Source organism: Schistocerca piceifrons, chromosome 2 (genome assembly GCF_021461385.2).
Source record: "Schistocerca piceifrons isolate TAMUIC-IGC-003096 chromosome 2, iqSchPice1.1, whole genome shotgun sequence".
Classification (NCBI taxonomy): Eukaryota; Metazoa; Arthropoda; class Insecta; order Orthoptera; family Acrididae; genus Schistocerca; species Schistocerca piceifrons.
The window spans coordinates 577,777,350-577,796,892 of NC_060139.1; the positions used below are offsets into that span (position 1 = coordinate 577,777,350).

The 19,543-nt window shown below is 38.2% G+C and overlaps 1 protein-coding gene across 1 annotated transcript in view; it reads left to right on the forward strand.

Annotated features, from left to right (window-relative positions):
• LOC124777773 (cytoplasmic dynein 2 heavy chain 1) overlaps nucleotides 1-19,543 on the forward strand; it is an 829,086-nt gene that overhangs the window by 499,563 nt on the left and 309,980 nt on the right. The window contains exons 41-42 of the mRNA XM_047253283.1: nucleotides 2,936-3,087; nucleotides 14,873-15,149. Of these exons, the coding sequence (XP_047109239.1) occupies nucleotides 2,936-3,087; nucleotides 14,873-15,149 (429 nt within the window). The remainder of the gene's footprint in view (nucleotides 1-2,935; nucleotides 3,088-14,872; nucleotides 15,150-19,543) is intronic.

The following is a 19,543-nucleotide window of genomic DNA, read 5'->3' on the forward strand; positions in this document are numbered from 1 at the left end:
AATCTGATCCAGTTGCTTATTTCTAATGCTAAAATAAATAAAATTATGTATGTTTATCCTGGTGAAAAAGCCTATTGTAAATAGGCCAACCGGTACTGGGAGAAAGAAAAAAGTGATATAAAAAACTGGGCCTCAGTATTGCAGCAATAATATTATGAACAGTAGTATTTATTTTGTTATGCAGACTGAATTCCTGAGATGAACTTCATGTGGAATAAGTTGCCTGTAAAGTTTTCTTATTAAAATTTTGAAAGTTATGTCAATATAATTTTGTTATGTAGCTACTTACAATTAAAACTGTGCACTGCAAACATGCTGTGGAATCCACCTGTGCTCCATTTCTATGGTGATAATGAAAAATTCTATTGACATCACAGTCGTCACTATGACAGAAGCTTGAATTATCACTGTTGTTCTTTAATGGAATAATCATCTCATACACTCAAATTTCCAAAATAGCTTGATTGTGCCATGGTCTTTTCACAGTGCTCTGCACATGTTTGACTGTTTCCTTCTTATCAGCATCTTTTGTGAATGCTTCAGCTCTGGAGAGCGCAAATTTATTATTATTATTCCTGGCAGCATATCTTTTATTGGACCTTTATTAACTCTATTGGGATGAAATGGCAGTGGTAAGGTAGCCTTACAATAGTATTCATACATGTGTTTGTGAGTTCATCAATTTCATGTAAGTGGAAACATTTTTTTGGGAGAGAGATTAGTTTCATAAGCTCCATTTTTTTAAAGATTGTCACTTACTCAATGTTATGATGCTGAAGCCCATCAGTCATCTCCTCCTTTCATTTTGCCATCGTAAGTGCCTTGTCAACAACAAGTAAATGGTAAAGAGCATTATTTAGAACAATTTTTGACAGTTTTCCCAGTTCATTTCTCCTGATAATTTCCTGCATTCTTTGTTTTAAGAAGTATGAGAATGCTTGAGAGAAAACCTTGCGAAGTACCTGCTTGAAGAAGAATAAGTCTTTCCCCTGTGCCCGAAGGCATTCCCAATGTTCTTTTAGTTCTGTCCCCTGTCTAGCCCTGCTTGACAACTGACCCACTTTCCATTTACTATACAACTTGCGCCACAGATCCTCCTTGAAAATCGACATCACCATGCAGCTATGTCCTCCCTCTCCATCAACAGCTTATGGCTACAGATAGGGTGACCAGACGTCCGGATTAATCTGGACGTGTCCTCCTTTTTAGCTCTTTGTCCGTGGTCCAGGTGGATGTTTACAGTGTCCAGCTTTTTCGCAGATTTGAGCGTAATACAGTTAAATTTACAATTCATCCCATTCTGTTGCTCAACGAGTGGTTCACTAAGAGCCTTCAATGTCTCAGGAATCACCTGTTGCTGCTGTGTCCATTGGTGTACTAACAGCAATGTTGTTTATTGTTTGAGGTGGTCTGCAATTGTTGTGCTGTCCAAGTGATGTTGGTGGTTTTTCTTGTTGGGCAGAAGAAGGAAGGTAATTCTGGCACAAGTTGCATTGCTACACCAGAACTGTGCTCACCACACTAGAGGAATGCACACATCTACCACTCTGGCATAAAACTGTTGTCAGCTGCATTGGCAATGAGTACACAAGATGGTGCCAGTTGTAAAAGAAGTTTTTAATATGGCTACTAAAAGTGAAGTGAAAAGTGTTGATCAGTGTAGAATTGTATCAAGAAAGTCAGAACAGGAATCCACTTGAAAGTGGCAAGTTACTGGTTTCATAGAAATTGCTGTAAAATAAACTTAAAGCTTAATACAGATAACTTTTCATGGACTTTTGAAGTGTGTATAACTAAAAGCTGCGAAAGAAAATTCTTAAATGTCATTAAAAACAAGGACAAAATAATCAGTGCAATGCAAAAATAAATTGACACTCTAAAAATCAAGTGTGCAGTTCTTCTTTAGATATTCAGAACTAGAAATCGGTATTCCTTTGAAAGTGAGTTGTGATCATTGTCAAGAATGCAATACTGTTACAAAAATTATACAACTGGAAACACTATGTCAAACAATGTCTCTCATACAAAAAATCCTACTTCAGTGTTAAACGAAAAACACTTCTCAGCTGAAAACTTGGCAGTGAAAAACATCATGCCTTCACTGGACACTGAACAGAGAAACATAATTATACTGGCAAATAGTCATGGTCTAGGAATTACATGTAGAAAGTAACATGAAAGCTATAGGATTTGTCAGAGCTGATGTATGTCTAGATCAGTTACAAAACCTGATTGATTCTTACCAATCATGATTTTTTTAATACTTACTGGTGGATCAAGCAATATATACAAAAATGAAGCTATCCATGCATCTCATGCTTGGAATTTATGTCTCACCAGATTAATGCCTACTAATGTGATTTTCATTTGTATGATTGCAGAACATAATCAGTCAATTACTTAATCTCCATGAGAAGTATATATTTTTTTCCATAAGACAAGAGATTGGGAATCTATGGAACTGAAATATAAGTATTACAGTGCAAGGTATATAATAATAAAAACTCCTGCAAAAGACCTGATTATATTTTAAATACCTTTATATACATGTTCTCCTGCCACTGCTTAGTGAGTAGATTTTTGTCTATCCAATCACATTTGATTATGTGTGTTTGTATGATTCAATTACTTAAGTTTTGTTTGATTTGATTTGGTTAGGATGTTGTGGCTAACAATGCTCATTGTGAGCATACTTCCATTCTTTTAACGTGTATGTAGCTATTTGTATGTTAATACCAGTGAAAGAAATTATATTCTTCTAAGTATAGATATTTTAGATCAAAAGCTTGACTAATCTGACATGATAAACTGAATTTGTTTGTTGACACTGTGCTTTTTGTGTGACTTTTATTGCTACATTGATTTTTTTTCAAGGCAAATAGTGAAGTTTTTGTGTATATTCAGCTGCTGCTAAATACTACCATTTTCTATTCAGATCTTGACGTATAAGGGCTTCTACGATGACAATTTGGAGTGGGTTGGACTTGAACAAGTTCATGTTGTAGCAAGTCTTGTCGGAGGAATAGATGCTGGTCGACACCCACTATCTCCTCGATTCACTTCAGTGATCAGAATTCACATTATCAGGTGAAGTAATACAATACTAGAATAATGAATGTATTTTTCCTCTAGGTACCTTAACAAAATATGCTTGTCAAAATTCAAAACTATTTTCTTTTAGTTTTTAATAGCTGATGCAGTCTCTGCTAATTAGATCTAAGTAAGAATAATAAACTCAAAACATAGCAGCCACCTCAGGATATGATTTCTTATATGTTGTTGCAGTAGACAACGAATAACAACTTTCTGCTCAGTAGTGACATGTATTCCTTATGGTAATTGTTCAACATTAATCATTGTCGTCATCATCTTCTACTGTCATGGAATACGGTACTTAAATGTCATGTAGCTTCCATGACATTTTATAGATGGAATTTCACAGCATCCTTTCCTCCCTGTCCATTCTGATTCTATTAACTATTAACAGCTGGCTAACATTACATGTGCTGTGTACTTCTTCTGTGTTGTTGCAAAAGTATTGTTCTTTCCTCTTCCCTGTATGCATACTTATTTTGTGAATGAAACAAGGCACCAGTCGGTAGAGTAGCATAGCAGGAACAAAGATATTTATGGTAACAGATACTACACAGAACACCAAATGGTTGATGGCAATAAACCATAAATGGATGTAGAGGGCAGAAGGTGGAAACTGGAGGTTCTGTGTGTAAAAGATCTGACAATGCTTCCAAATTTAGGTTCATCTCTAGAAAATGACATGTGGTATGGAATAAGTGGCACTTTCTAGCAATTAGTAGGGGAGCAGTTAAGTGTAAATAGCCACTGAAAAGGACTCATATCCTATATTGAAACTGAAATTTCAGTTATCTGAGAGAAATGAAAAAATGAACACAGGTTGTACATAAAACTGAAGAAGCCCAATGCGAAGGACAACAATTAAACTGTTTGGGAAGAACACCCTTGAGTCAAGAGTGATCACCTGTAGACTGGAAAAGGTAGGTGGGATTGAATTATGCAAAGCAATGTTATATATACTGGGCAGTCAAACTGAGGACATAGCTGGAAAATGGGTAATGAGGGAGAAAAAATTTTAATGAGAAAAATAATGTTAACTGACAGTGAGGGTAGTACAAAGAGATAGAGGAGTGGGAACCAAAAAAGAATAATTGGTTTGGATGGGCCTGGAGAGGGACTGAAAAGAGAAGATGTGTGAGGTAGCTTAATAGAGAAACTTAGAAAACTGCAATAGATGGAGGTGGTGAGTACCACTGTAGTATAATTTCTGTTGGTAAGTAGAAGTTTAGGATATATTGCAGGAAAGGGAGTCTTAGTCTTAAAAACGAATTCACTGCCTCTTGAAATTAAGTTGTATGTCTTGTTTTTCAGAAATTAGTGTAGTCAATTTAGTGTTTTTTGTTCTGTATGTGTTTATTATCAACAGTTTCTTGGTATCTGTGAGATTGTAGAAAGCAGAAAGTTACTGACACATCAGCTGCCATAGACCATTCTCATATAGCCTCGTTCTAACACTGACATCACATAAATTGTTATAGGCACATGTTAAGTTTGTACTGAAGAAATCATAGAATGTAATGTCCCTATCACTGGAGAGTCAGCATTTGATTAGCTGAAATTAGCTGAATAGAGAAGTGAGGAATTTGTTACAACCTTATGAATGAACCATTTATGTTAAGCAACAGCAACTTAAACCAGCATGACTATAAATTTGCTATAATTCTTGTCATTATGACTATAAGGTCTTAATAATTGCACTTCCTCACTCATTTCTAGTACTGCTTTATGAGTATAGGATTTTATAGTGTTGTTAAGCATGTAAACATTTCACTTTGGCTGGTGACTGACCAACTTACGTAATATGAACAATGTCACAGGTAGCTTCAGCATCATTTCAGATAATTATTTAAAGAAAAAATGTAATTATACAATAAACACTTTAGCCTATTTGTGATCATTAATACATGACAGTGATAAGACCAGATTTTCTCTGATATTTTAAATGAGGAAAAGTATGTAAATTGAAGGAGATCACTGCTGTCAGCTGCAGCAAGACATTATGCAGAATCAGTGGTGATGAGTGAAAATTTGTACCAGCCTGGGATTTGAACCTGGAATCTCCTGCTTACTAGGCAGGTGCTTTAACCACTGCACCATCTGGGACACAGTGTTGTCACAATTGTGTAGACTGTCTCAGCATGTCTCATGGCTGATCCAAATTCCCACCGAGTGCCACCTATCTGCATTCCCTGTCTATTACATTCCCTTTCACTACTATGAGAGTCCCACAGGAGGTAGGACTTATTTGTGCATCTGTACTGAAGAAGGTGGATCCATTGCCCAGTTAGGTATATCAATTATGTCAGTGTGTGATGTCTGTTCTTTTGGACATGTCTGAAAGAAAAACACCATGCATTCATATAATGAGGAAAAGTAACCAAATAAATTTTTAGAAAGAGAAATTGTTGTCATAAATACATAGATTAGAATTTTCATTGTGATTCAGTTCATAGATAAGTCTTTTGATATGTTTAATCTTCTCAACATTATACAAGTTACTTTCATGGTGAAGTTCCAAATAATTTAACCTTATGTCATATGTGTTTGCAACTAATACTTGGGTGAAATAGGAGAAATGCTTTACATGAATTTGATGGTAACAATTTAAATAAACAAAAATTAACAAGATAATACCATTTGCTATTTTGTTAGTTTAACTATTTTAGCATACATTCTAGCATTCATGGAGTTTTCCCCAATATAGAAATCATTTGGTGAGATTGAAACTAATCAAGCCTCAGTAAATTTGAAGAAGGACCAAGCACCAAGTAAACAAACACTGTAATGTTTACCACAAATCATACCATATACACTTGTTCACACTACAGTCACATGTGCATGACTTTTGGGAGAATTTTGACTGTCAGTCAGAGAATAAAGATACAAGGATTTTACCCTATTATCAATAAAATTTCAGGGTATATATCTGTCTTACACTAACAGTTATGTGGGAGACATGGGTACTTACGTACACAAATTGCTGTCACACTTGATCACCGGTACAGAAACTTTTAGTACAATTGTCAAGACAATTGCATGGACAGAATATAAATATTTATACCATATATTTGGTACAGTATTGATAAGCAACATATGAACCATGGACCTTGCCGTTTGTGGGGAGGCTTGCGTGCCTCAGTGATACAGATAGCCGTACCGTAGGTGCAACAACAACGGAGGGGTATCTGTTGAGAGGCCAGACAAACGTGTGGTTCCTGAAGAGGGGCAGCAGCCTTTTCAGTAGTTACAAGGGCAACAGTCTGGATGATTGACTGATCTGGCCTTGTAACAATAACCAAAACGGCCTTGCTGTGCTGGTACTGCGAACGGCTGAAAGCAAGGGGAAACTACAGCCGTAATTTTTCCCGAGGGCATGCAGCTTTACTGTATGATTACATGATGATGGCGTCCTCTTGGGTAAAATATTCCGGAGGTAAAATAGTCCCCCATTCGGATCTCCGGGCGGGGACTACTCAAGAGGATGTCGTTATCAGGAGAAAGAAAACTGGCATTCTACGGATCGGAGCGTGGAATGTCAGATCCCTTAATCGGGCAGGTAGGTTAGAAAATTTAAAAAGGGAAATGGATAGGTTGAAGTTAGATATAGTGGGAATTAGTGAAGTTCGGTGGCAGGAGGAACAAGACTTCTGGTCAGGTGACTACAGGGTTATAAACACAAAATCAAATAGGGGTAATGCAGGAGTAGGTTTAATAATGAATAGGAAAATAGGAATGCGGGTAAGCTACTACAAACAGCATAGTGAACGCATTATTGTGGCCAAGATAGATACGAAGCCCACACCTACTACAGTAGTACAAGTTTATATGCCAACTAGCTCTGCAGATGACGAAGAAATTGAAGAAATGTATGATGAAATAAAAGAAATTATTCAGGTTGTGAAGGGAGACGAAAATTTAATAGTCATGGGTGACTGGAATTCGAGTGTAGGAAAAGGGAGAGAAGGAAACATAGTAGGTGAATATGGATTGGGGGACAGAAATGAAAGAGGAAGCCGCCTGGTAGAATTTTGCACAGAGCACAACATAATCATAACTAACACTTGGTTTAAGAATCATGAAAGAAGGTTGTATACATGGAAGAACCCTGGAGATACTAAAAGGTATCAGATAGATTATATAATGGTAAGACAGAGATTTAGGAACCAGGTTTTAAATTGTAAGACATTTCCAGGGGCAGATGTGGACTCTGACCACAATCTATTGGTTATGACCTGTAGATTAAAACTGAAGAAACTGCAAAAAGGTGGGAATTTAAGGAGATGGGACTTGGATAAACTAAAAGAACCAGAGGTTGTACAGAGATTCAGGGAGAGCATAAGGGAGCAATTGACAGGAATGGGGGAAATAAATACAGTAGAAGAAGAATGGGTAGCTTTGAGGAATGAAGTAGTGAAGGCAGCAGAGGATCAAGTAGGTAAAAAGACGAGGGCTAGTAGAAATCCTTGGGTAACAGAAGAAATACTGAATTTAATTGATGAAAGGAGAAAATATAAAAATGCAGTAAGTGAAACAGGCAAAAAGGAATACAAACGTCTCAAAAATGAGATCGACAGGAAGTGCAAAATGGCTAAGCAGGGATGGCTAGAGGACAAATGTAAGGATGTAGAGGCCTATCTCACTAGGGGTAAGATAGATACCGCCTACAGGAAAATTAAAGAGGCCTTTGGAGATAAGAGAACGACTTGTATGAATATCAAGAGCTCAGATGGAAACCCAGTTCTAAGCAAAGAAGGGAAAGCAGAAAGGTGGAAGGAGTATATAGAGGGTCTATACAAGGGCGATGTACTTGAGGACAATATTATGGAAATGGAAGAGGATGTAGATGAAGATGAAATGGGAGATATGATACTGCGTGAAGAGTTTGACAGAGCACTGAAAGACCTGAGTCGAAACGAGGCCCCCGGAGTAGACAATATTCCATTGGAACTACTGACGGCCGTGGGAGAGCCAGTCCTGACAAAACTCTACCATCTGGTGAGCAAGATGTATGAAACAGGCGAAATACCCTCAGACTTCAAGAAGAATATAATAATTCCAATCCCAAAGAAAGCAGGTGTTGACAGATGTGAAAATTACCGAACTATCAGCTTAATAAGTCACAGCTGCAAAATACTAACACGAATTCTTTACAGACGAATGGAAAAACTAGTAGAAGCCAACCTCGGGGAAGATCAGTTTGGATTCCGTAGAAACACTGGAACACGTGAGGCAATACTGACCTCACAACTTACCTTAGAAGAAAGATTAAGGAAAGGCAAACCTACGTTTCTAGCATTTGTAGACTTAGAGAAAGCTTTTGACAATGTTGACTGGAATACTCTCTTTCAAATTCTAAAGGTGGCAGGGGTAAAATACAGGGAGCGAAAGGCTATTTACAATTTGTACAGAAACCAGATGGCAGTTATAAGAGTCGAGGGACATGAAAGGGAAGCAGTGGTTGGGAAGGGAGTAAGACAGGGTTGTAGCCTCTCCCCGATGTTGTTCAATCTGTATATTGAGCAAGCAGTAAAGGAAACAAAAGAAAAATTCGGAGTAGGTATTAAAATTCATGGAGAAGAAATAAAAACTTTGAGGTTCGCCGATGACATTGTAATTCTGTCAGAGACAGCAAAGGACTTGGAAGAGCAGTTGAATGGAATGGACAGTGTCTTGAAAGGAGGATATAAGATGAACATCAACAAAAGCAAAACAAGGATAATGGAATGTAGTCTAATTAAGTTGGGTGATGCTGAGGGAATTAGATTAGGAAATGAGGCACTTAAAGTAGTAAAGGAGTTTTGCTATTTGGGGAGCAAAATAACTGATGATGGTCGAAGTAGAGAGGATATAAAATGTAGGCTGGCAATGGCAAGGAAAGCGTTTCTGAAGAAGAGAAATTTGTTAACATCGAGTATAGATTTAGGTGTCAGGAAGTCATTTCTGAAAGTATTTGTATGGAGTGTAGCCATGTATGGAAGTGAAACATGGACGATAAATAGTTTGGACAAGAAGAGAATAGAAGCTTTTGAAATGTGGTGCTACAGAAGAATGCTGAAGATTAGATGGGTAGATCACATAACTAATGAGGAGGTATTGAATAGAATTGGGGAGAAGAGAAGTTTGTGGCACAACTTGACCAGAAGAAGGGATCGGTTGGTAGGACATGTTCTGAGGCATCAAGGGATCACCAATTTAGTATTGGAGGGCAGCATGGAGGGTAAAAATCGTAGAGGGAGACCATGAGATGAATACACTAAGCAGATTCAGAAGGATGTAGGTTGCAGTAGGTACTGGGAGATGAAAAAGCTTGCACAGGATAGAGTAGCATGGAGAGCTGCATCAAACCAGTCTCAGGACTGAAGACCACAACAACAACAACAACACATATGTAGAGTAGAATCTCAAAACTAATATTTTAGCACATAAAGTTGAAGAGCGCGTGAAATTATACCTACATCTCTATTGTAAAACAATGTATTCACAGCTACACCACATCACAATGAGAACATACATCAGGAATCAAATGTATGCAATATGAACTTGTTCATGCCTCATACATAAACAATGTCTATACAGAGATTAAAAGGAGTCAAGGTCTATTAGTCATTGGCAGTTCTAAAAAAAGGTAAAAAATTTTACCCCTTAGGGAAATGGCAGCAAGGTAGGGAACAGAGCACTAATGGCACTCACTGTGAATGCCTGGAGGCAACATTCATCAGGTTGAAGAGGTTATTCAAGCAGCACTGAGGCAACAGGGTGCAACCATCTGCAGACTGTAACACACATTGGAGCAAATGGGCTCTGAGGTCATACTTCGATCATTCCAGCAACTAACCGAAAAGGTTAATACCAGCCTTGTTCATGGAGTTTGAGCAAAGCTCACAATCTGCAGCATTGTCTCTAGAACAGATCATAGCCCCCTGGTTCTGGAACAAGTGAAAGGCTTGAAACAGAGATTTCGAAGGTTCTGTGACAAGCTGGGCTGTCAGTTCCTGGACTTGGTGGGGTCCTCCTAAATGTGTCAGATGTGCACTACACATCAAGGGCAGCTACCCAAGTATCTGACTGTGTGTGGGGTGCATATAAGGGTTTTTTAGATTAGGCAGTGCTCCATCCATCCAGATAACAATAGTTGTTAGAAACCCAGAAGTATAGCATAAGTTGCAAAGAAATGCCTCCAGCAGGTGAGAGTATTAAAATGCTAATGGTTAACTGCTGAAGCATTCACAACAGAGTGTCAGAGTTTGAAGTGCTTCTAAAGAGAATTGGGGATCACATAATACAAGCCATGGAAAGCTAGTTAAAACCTGAAACTGACAGTAGTAAACCTGGTGGGAAAAAATGTAATATATATTGATAGGACGGGGAAATTAAGATGGTGCATTTGTCACAGTAGACAAGAAACTCAAATCCACCATGACAGAAATTGAAGTTACATGCAAGATTGTTTGTGCAGGACAAAGTATGAAGCCTGAGCACAAAATTGTAACAGGGTTCTTCTGTCACCCACTGGACTCAACTCCTGATGTATCCAAAAACATAACAGAAAATCTCATTTTGCATTACATAAGTTCCATAATCATACTGTAATCATTGGAGGAGGCTTAAATCATCCAACAATCAATTGTGATAATTATAATTTGTTAGTGGTGGGTGTGACAAGACACCCCGTGAAACATTGCTAAGCACCTTTTCTGAAAACTATCTAGAACAGATGTTTAGAACCCAACTCATGACAGAAATATATTACATCTAATGGCAGCAAACAGACCTGACTTCTTTAGGAAGTCCACATTGAAATCAGTATCACTGACAATGAGACTGTTACAGCAGCAGTGAAATGGTACCCACATACAAAGGGCAACTATGTGTTCTCCAAATTAGACAAAGAAACAGTAGTGTCACATCTGAATGAGAAACTTGAAACTTTAAGCTCAGGACAGGAACATGTAGAGGAACTATGGTTCAAGTTTAAAAGAGTAGTTGACCATCCAGTGTGTAGATATGCACCAGGTAGAACGGATCCACTACTACTGCATATTAGATATAAAACAAAGCATAGGGCTATAGATCAGGAGATACTGAATGAAACACACTTGAAAGTCAAGTGGGCAGTGTGTGAAGCCTTCAGAGAGTACCATAGCAGAATATTGTTGGAAAATCTTTCTCAAACCCAAAGAAATTTTGGTCATATGTAAATGTTGCTAGTGGCATGAAACTTAGTATCCACACACTCATGGACGAGGCAGGAACTGGAATTGAGAATAGCAAAGCAAATGCAGAAATAATCAACACTGTTGCCAAATGTTCCTTTACAAAGGAAAACCCAGGAGTTTTGCCCCAATTTAATATGCATACCACTAAAAAGATGATTGAAATAGGAAATGGTGTGAGTGGCATTGAGAAACAGCTGAAATTGTTAAAACTGAACAAAGCCACAGGGCCCAGTGGAATTCCTAGCAGATTCTATGCCCAATTTGCTGCTGAATTAGCCTCTCTCTTGACTGTAATCCACCACAGACCCCTCAAACAAAAAACCATGCCCAGTAGCTGGAAGAAAACACTGGTCACACTTGTGTACAAGAAGGTAGCAGAAGTGATCCACAAAACTACTGTACAATATCCTTGACACCATTTTGTTGTTGGGCTCAAACATAGAATGACCTCCACCATACGAACATAGACCACGTGATACCCAACACACACTTTTCTCACATGACATCCTGAAACACATGGATCAAGGCAGTCATCTAGATGCAGTTTTTCTTGATTTCCATAAAGCATTTGACTCAGTTTTGCAGCTACTATCAAAAATATAATCATATGGGGTATCTCACAAATTTGTGACCAGATTGAGGATTTCTTGGTAGGGAGGATGAAGCATATTATTGTGGATGAAGAGTCTTCAAAAGATGTAGAAGTAACTTCAGATGTTCACAGGAAAGTGTGTTGGGCCCTTGATGTTCATGTTGTATTTTAATGATCTTGCATACAGTGTTAATAGAAATCTCAGAATTTTCGCAGATGATGGGGTTATCTACAACAAAGTACACTCTGAATGAAGCTGTGGAAATATTCAGTCAATCATTGATAAGATTTCAGTAGTGCGAAAATTGGCAACTTGCTTTAAACATTCAAAAATGTTATATTATGCATTTCACAAAATGAAAACACATAGTATCCTATGAATACAATAACAGTGAGTCACAGCTGTATTCAGTAAACTCATACAAGGGTCTAAGTTTAACACTGATAAGAACATGAAATGGAATGATCACATAGGCTCATTTGTGGTTAGAGGTTTAGCTGACTTTATTGGTAGAATACTAGGGAAATGTAATCAGTTTGCAAAGGAGATGGCTTACATTATTCACGTAACCTATCATAGCATATTGCTCAAGTCTGCAGGAACTGTACAAAATAATACAGCCGGGAAAAATGAATATGTACAGCGAATGGCAGCATGAATGGCCACAGATTCGTTTGACCCACAGGAGAACGACACAGTCTGGTTGGAGGAGCTTCACTGGCAGGCTCTCTAGCATAGGCAGAACATATCCTGAGAAAGTCTACCAACCAGGTTTCAGGGACTGACTTTAAATGATGACTCTATGAAAATACCTCAACCCTCTCCATTTCACATACATGGGGATCAAGAGGACAAGATTATATTAATTTTAGCATGCACAGAGGTGTTTCAGTGCTCAATATCTGAATGGAAGAGGGAAAACCCCAAATAATTGGTACAGTGATACGTATCCTTTACCATACTCTTCATTTTGGTTTGCAGAGTATAGATGAAGGTGTAGATGTGGACATAATATATATCTTTCTATTGCACATGAGTCTGTGGGAAAGACAATGTAAGTGTTATTACAAAAACTGTTAAAAAATTGAAAGAGATATTCTATGGAATAACATGAACTTATACATTCTGTACACTGTCTCTTTTAATTGTTTAACAGTTTTTCAAATAACAGTTTATGTCGTATGAAATGGTTTGTGCTGGTAGTATCAGCAGTGATGAATAGTTACATACACATGCCCATAGACACATGTAGACACATGCTGTGTGATATAATGCTATAAATCATGTACAGAAGGATGTACATATTGATATCTTAGTGTTATTTGCTTTACCTTAGATACATTGGTACTGTTTTGCTTTAATAATTCTCTGTATAGGCATCATTTATCTATGAGACCTAACAAGTTCATTTTGCATACACTTGATTTCTGATGTATGATCTCTGTGTTGTGATGTACCGTAGTTGTGATCACTTTGTTTTAAAAACACATTCATCAGCTTTATGTACTAAGATATTGGTTTTGAGATTCAGTACTACATATGTCACTCATCAATATTGTACCAAATATATGGCATAAATATTTATATTCTGTCTATGAAATATGTGTTGACACATGTACTAAAAGTGTTTGTACCAGTGACCTTTGCTTCTCTGAAAATCTATGATGTATTTGTATCTCCTGTCACATCTACATATTCTCACATTATCTTTGCAAATTATACACTGAAGAGCCAAAGAAACTGGTACTCCTGTCTAATATCGTGTAGGACCCCCACGAGATGCATGGACTCAACTAATGTCTGAAGCAGTGCTCAAGCAAAATGACACTATGAATCCTGTAGTGCTGTCCATAAATCTGTAAGAGTATGAGGGGATGGAGAACTCTTCTGTACAGCAAGTTGCAAGGCATAACAGATATGCTCAATAATGTTCATGTCTTGGGAGTTTGATAGCCAGAGGAAGTGTTTAAACTCAAAAGATTGTTCCCAGAGCCACTCTGTAGCAATTCTGGATGTGTGGGGTGTCGCGTTGTCCTACTGGAATTGCCCAAGTCCATCGGAATGCACAGTAGACTTGAATGGATGCAGGTGATCAGACAGGATGCTTACATACTTGCCACCTGTCAGAGTCATATCTAGACATATCAGGGGTTCCTTATCATTCCAACTGCACACACCCCACAACCATTACAGAACCTCCATCAGCTTGAACAGTCCCCTGCTGACATGCAGGATCTATGTATTCATGAGGCTCCATACCCGTACATGTCCATCTGCTCGATACAATTTGAAACAAGACTCATCTAACCAGGCAGCATGTTCCTAGTCATCGTCAGTCAAACGTCAGAGTTAATGGGCCCAGGCAAGGTGTAAAACTTTGTATTGTGCTCTCATCAAGGGTACACAAGTGGGCCTTTGGCTCCGAAAGCCCATATTCATGATGTTTTGTTGAATGGTTCGCATGCTGAAACTTATTGATGGCCCAGCATTGAAACCTGCAGCAAATTGCGGAAGGGTTGCGCTTCTGTCATGTTGAATAATTCTCTCTAGTTGTCATTGCTCCTGTTCTTGCAGCATCTTTTTCCAGCCGCAGCCCTGTAGGAGATTTGATGTATTACCAGATTCCTGATATTCACAGTACACTCATGAAATGGTCGTATGGAAAATCCCCACCTCATACCTTCCTCGGAGATGCTGTGTCTCATCGCTTGGGTGCCGACTATAACACCACATTCAAACTCACTTGAATTTTGAAAACCTGCCATTGTAGCAGGAGTAATTGATCCGACAACTGTGCCAGACACTTAGGTGTTGCCAACCACAGTGCCGTATTCTGCCTGTTTACATATCTCTGTATTTGAATTCACATGCCTGTACCACTTTCTTTGGTGCTTCAGTGTGTATTTTTTAATTATTCAGCTAGTAGAACTATTAGTAATACTTTCTCATTTTGTTGTACATTTATTACAGCTACCCAGCTAAAGAGGATTTGAAGTCAATATATGGAATTTATTTGTCAAGGACCCTTAGCATGTCATCACATCCTGTTTGGCATTCTTTGTCAAAGATTTCTGCACTTGCATCATCTATGGTGAAAATCTATCAAGATGTAAAGCTGAGTTTCCAACAAAATCAGCAAAAGAACAGCCATTACATATTTACTCCTTGTGACCTGACTCATTGCTGTATGTCTCTCGCAAGATATGAACTTCCTCCTGGTGACAACACAGCTGATTATCTGTTAGAGGTAACTTATTTTTGATTTTTTTAGAGTTCTTTAGGTGTTTTAATAGTACTTCCTTCAATTATGGACTGTTTATTGCTCTTTGTTCTCTTGGATAACTGATTATACACAGTCTTGGGAGGAGGAGGAGGAATGATACATGGTTGAGTGTCAATCTAATTTTGTACATGTCCACACCATTGATTATAGAGTCACAATTCTGTGTGATAGGTAGAATGACCACCAGGTGAGTGTTGTTACAAGTCCTGATAGATTATATAACGATATGAACAATGTCAGATATTGAGTGATCACTGTGAGAACACAGAGATATCACTTACTCATGTGAGACAGCATTGTCAGCATCTGAGGAAGTTTGGAAGGGGCCTCATTGTGGGTCTCCAATCGGGCAGCTGGTGAGTTGGTGCAATATGAATATTTATGGGGTATTTAGATGTGATGATGACCTGATGTTGGACTGCATGAGAACATGAGAGAAGGCATACTTGTCATGAAGTTTCTGGTCGACCAAGTGTGACCACCACAAGTGCGAATCACTGTATTATGCACCAAGGATATTTTAACCCCTTCACATCTGCACCTGCCATCTGAGAACAAGTAATAGACCTGGTTCAACATTCTGTGTCATCCGGCACCATTGATTGGAGACTAGCACCAGCCAGATTAGAGAATTACTGCCCCATGCAAAGGCTGATCTTAACATCACAACACAGAAGCCTGCATTTGGAATTTGGAACGGTGCCACAACCAGAAAGCATGGATAGCTACTGAATGATGTTGCATTGTGTTCAGTGATGAATTGCTGTTCTACATGACCCCATGTGACAATCGTTGGCAAATACAGTGGCAACTTGGAGAGAGGTTCCATTCTTTTCATGTTTTGTAGAAGCACAATAGTGTTACTACTGGCATCATGGTATGTGAAGCCATTGGGTATAGCTTCAGGTCATGGCTGCTAGTAATTGAGGAGGGAACTCTGACGGCACAACCGTATGTTATGGTTATCCAGTGTCCTCATGACATATTTTTCATGAGAGATTATGGTGGTGTCATTTTTCAATAGGACATCACTCGTACACACATGAAACATGTCTCTGTGAACTGTCTGCAAGATGTTGAGGGACTCCAGTGGCCAGCCAGGTGTCCTTATCTGTCCCTGATAGAATGTGTCTGGGAACAGATCGGACCTCCACTATGTCCCAATGCCAGTATCCAGAATGGCAAGAACCAGTTACAACAGTTGTGGATGGCTTGACTTGGGAAAGGATACAATGGCTTAATAACACTCTTTTCAGCCATACCAGTACATATATTCAGGCTAAAGGGCACATCAGAGTGAAAAGTGGGCTCATACTGCCAAGTTATTTGTAAATTTGACTTGATTTTGGAGTCACTGAAATAATATCACATACCCTCCCAACCCATGAAGTTTCATTTTGTTCCCTCTTTTCCTTCTGGATGCCTCACTTTTTTTTTTTTTTTCAGGCTCTCTCTTTCTCTCTCTGTTGTTGCATACATTCAATTTTGATTGTACCCTGATGTGAATCCTCATTTTCCTACTGCTACTGAGAGCTAATAGTTTCTCCTTCTCCATGTCCTTAATTACTGCATGCTCCCTGCATGTCCTGCACATCTTATCACCTCCAAGTTGTCACAAGTCTTTTCTCTCCTTCTTCACACCATCAGCTTGGGCAGTTACCCATAAAAAATCAGTACACTCATTCTATAGATCGCTGGTTTTGCTGTCAGTGTTGATATGTGTGTAAGAATGTGTACCTAACCTGGAAAACAATGTTGTTTACAGATATTGTCTGTGCTGTATTACGTGTTTATGCTCCATACATCAATCAGCTGCAAGTGATCAATTTCATATCTTCAATATTATTTGTTGTTTCAATCATGATGTTTCCATTATCCTGAAGAAGGTATTCTTAAATGATAATAATGTTTTTCATTCAGCGTGTATTACGTTAAACCACAAAACAGTTACTTCTACACCACCAAGTGTAATATCTGCAGATCTGAGAAGCATTACATAAAAAATTCATACTGTGATTATTAAATTTTTATTTCTCTGAAGAAGGAATCATTGTGTAAACAATGGTAAGAAGGAGTTTGAAAATCTTGTATGGCTGCTGCAGGGTAGGTAGTGCTGAGAAATAGTAGTCAAGAAAAACTTTGATACATTGTGCATTCCTGATTTAATTAGCATTGAAGTTAGCCAACCAGGTTGTTGAGGATGCAAATATGCAAATCCAAGTACCTGCCAGAGATGGTATGACCAAACATTTTCTAACATTTTCTTCATTTGTTTTGTTGGGGGGGGGGGGGGGGGGGGGGTGGACAGTAGCGAGGATAGAACCTACAGCTAACGGGTAAGCTGTCTGGTGCACTACTACCTATGCTGTGAGAACAACTGACTCTAACTGTATCAGCTTGTGTACTGGATGTGGGGAACAGAAGGAGTGAATCGAGAAACGAGCACATTATACTGTTGTGATGTTTAAAGGTTTCCCGGCATATGGAACACATTATACTGTTAACTGGCATTAGTTCGTGCATCAAGGAGTATTGGCATTTGGTTCTAGGCTACGTGAAACCAACTATTTTGTGTTTTTAAATGATTACTTATAATGTACATTTTCAGGAGAACATGCATCGTATAAAACATTCCTATCAAAATAATGTACCTATATTGTTTGAAAATCAAATTGTAAACTGAACTCTAAAATGTGGCACTGTTCATAGACATCTCTGGTTCTGCGAGTTATCACATGTTCAGACATTCATGACCAGTTAAAATGCACCAATTTCAGAAGTGACAAATTAAGGTAGGTGAGCAAAAGCTACATTGGGGAGGCAGGCTAACTTAAGAGAGGTATTTGAGAATGTTCGTAAATTTAACCTGAATTACAGATGAATGTAAATAATTTCCAAACTTAAAACAAAAATTGTTTGATTTTTTTCTCAACAGTTCCAGAAGAATAACGTTTTCTAATTTTTTGACATATTTCAGTTGCATAAATCATTTATATGATTTCCAATAAAAAAAGGAGAAGTTCATATTTAAACCTGGCTTCCACGAGAAAAGGAAATTGTACTTCAAAGGTTTAATAGCAAATATTTTAACAGTTTTTGTCAGATAGTTTTTGTTGTATTTTCATTTTTTTAATGTTTGGTTTATTTTGAGAAAAATTGACAACAAACACATTCATTAATTCCAACAGCTACAGTATCTACAATGTTTAGTAACTGCTTATGATTTCACCTGACCAAATTCCAATAATGTGTAACTCTTTGGTCATAATTGTGAAACAGCAATAAACTCCATAATTAACCAGCAGCAATAAATGTAACAAGTACACAAAAAATAATGATAATTATGAGGCAATAAATCTGATGCTTACTTAAGTCATTAATGACAACAAAATAGCAAAGAATGAAAAGTAACAAGCCATTAATGACAACAAAATAGCCAAGAATGAAAAGTAACAATAATTTTTCACAACTGCTGCACAAAGTGTCCTCTTCCAATTCGACTACACACATTGCACCACTGCATCAAGGAGCCTGCAAGTTTTCCAAAATTAAAGGTTTCCCTGATTTCATCAAAGCTAAAAATTAATCTCTCAAGAAGCTCTTTGACTGTGTCTACTGGAGTTGCATAGACAATTTTCTTGACATGCCCCCACAAATAAAAATCTGAAGAGATAAGATTTGATGAATGAGCTGGCCAGGGAACTGGACACCCTGGCCAAACCATCTCTGCAGATACCACACATCTCAATGCTCATGAAGCACAACAACAAAGTGTGGAGGTTCACCATCATGTTGTAACTACATACCTGATGGACCACCAGAGGAACATCTAAATACAATGGAAGGACATTCACATAGAATGCTAAATAAGTCTGTCTGTTTAAAATGAGGAGAAAGTAGGTCAGAGTGCAGCAAACAGATGCCTCCAGTACCTGATACACTTATGCTGATATGAATTAAAACAGGTGCCATGCATCTTTTCATCATACCAAATGTGGCTGTTTCGTGAACTGAATGGACCTTCTTTGGTGGTCCATGCCTTGTCTGTCCACAAGACCACCCTTTTGAAATTTGGGTAGTCATCCTATAGAGAGTAGACACCTGGACTGTGATACAAAAGATAGAAATAAAACATCTGACATTTGAGAATGCATCTCTGAGACAGATTTTTGGGCCAATGAAGGAAGGGGGCGACTGAAGGAAAAGCATAAACCATGAATTGCTGGAGTTTATGAGTTGCTGACATAGTGGCTGTGATTAGAGAGAGAGGAGACAGAGGTAGCATGGACATGTAATGCGGCGAGAAAACCAGATCACCAGGTAGGTGGTGGAAGAAGACATCAGAGGCAACAGACTAA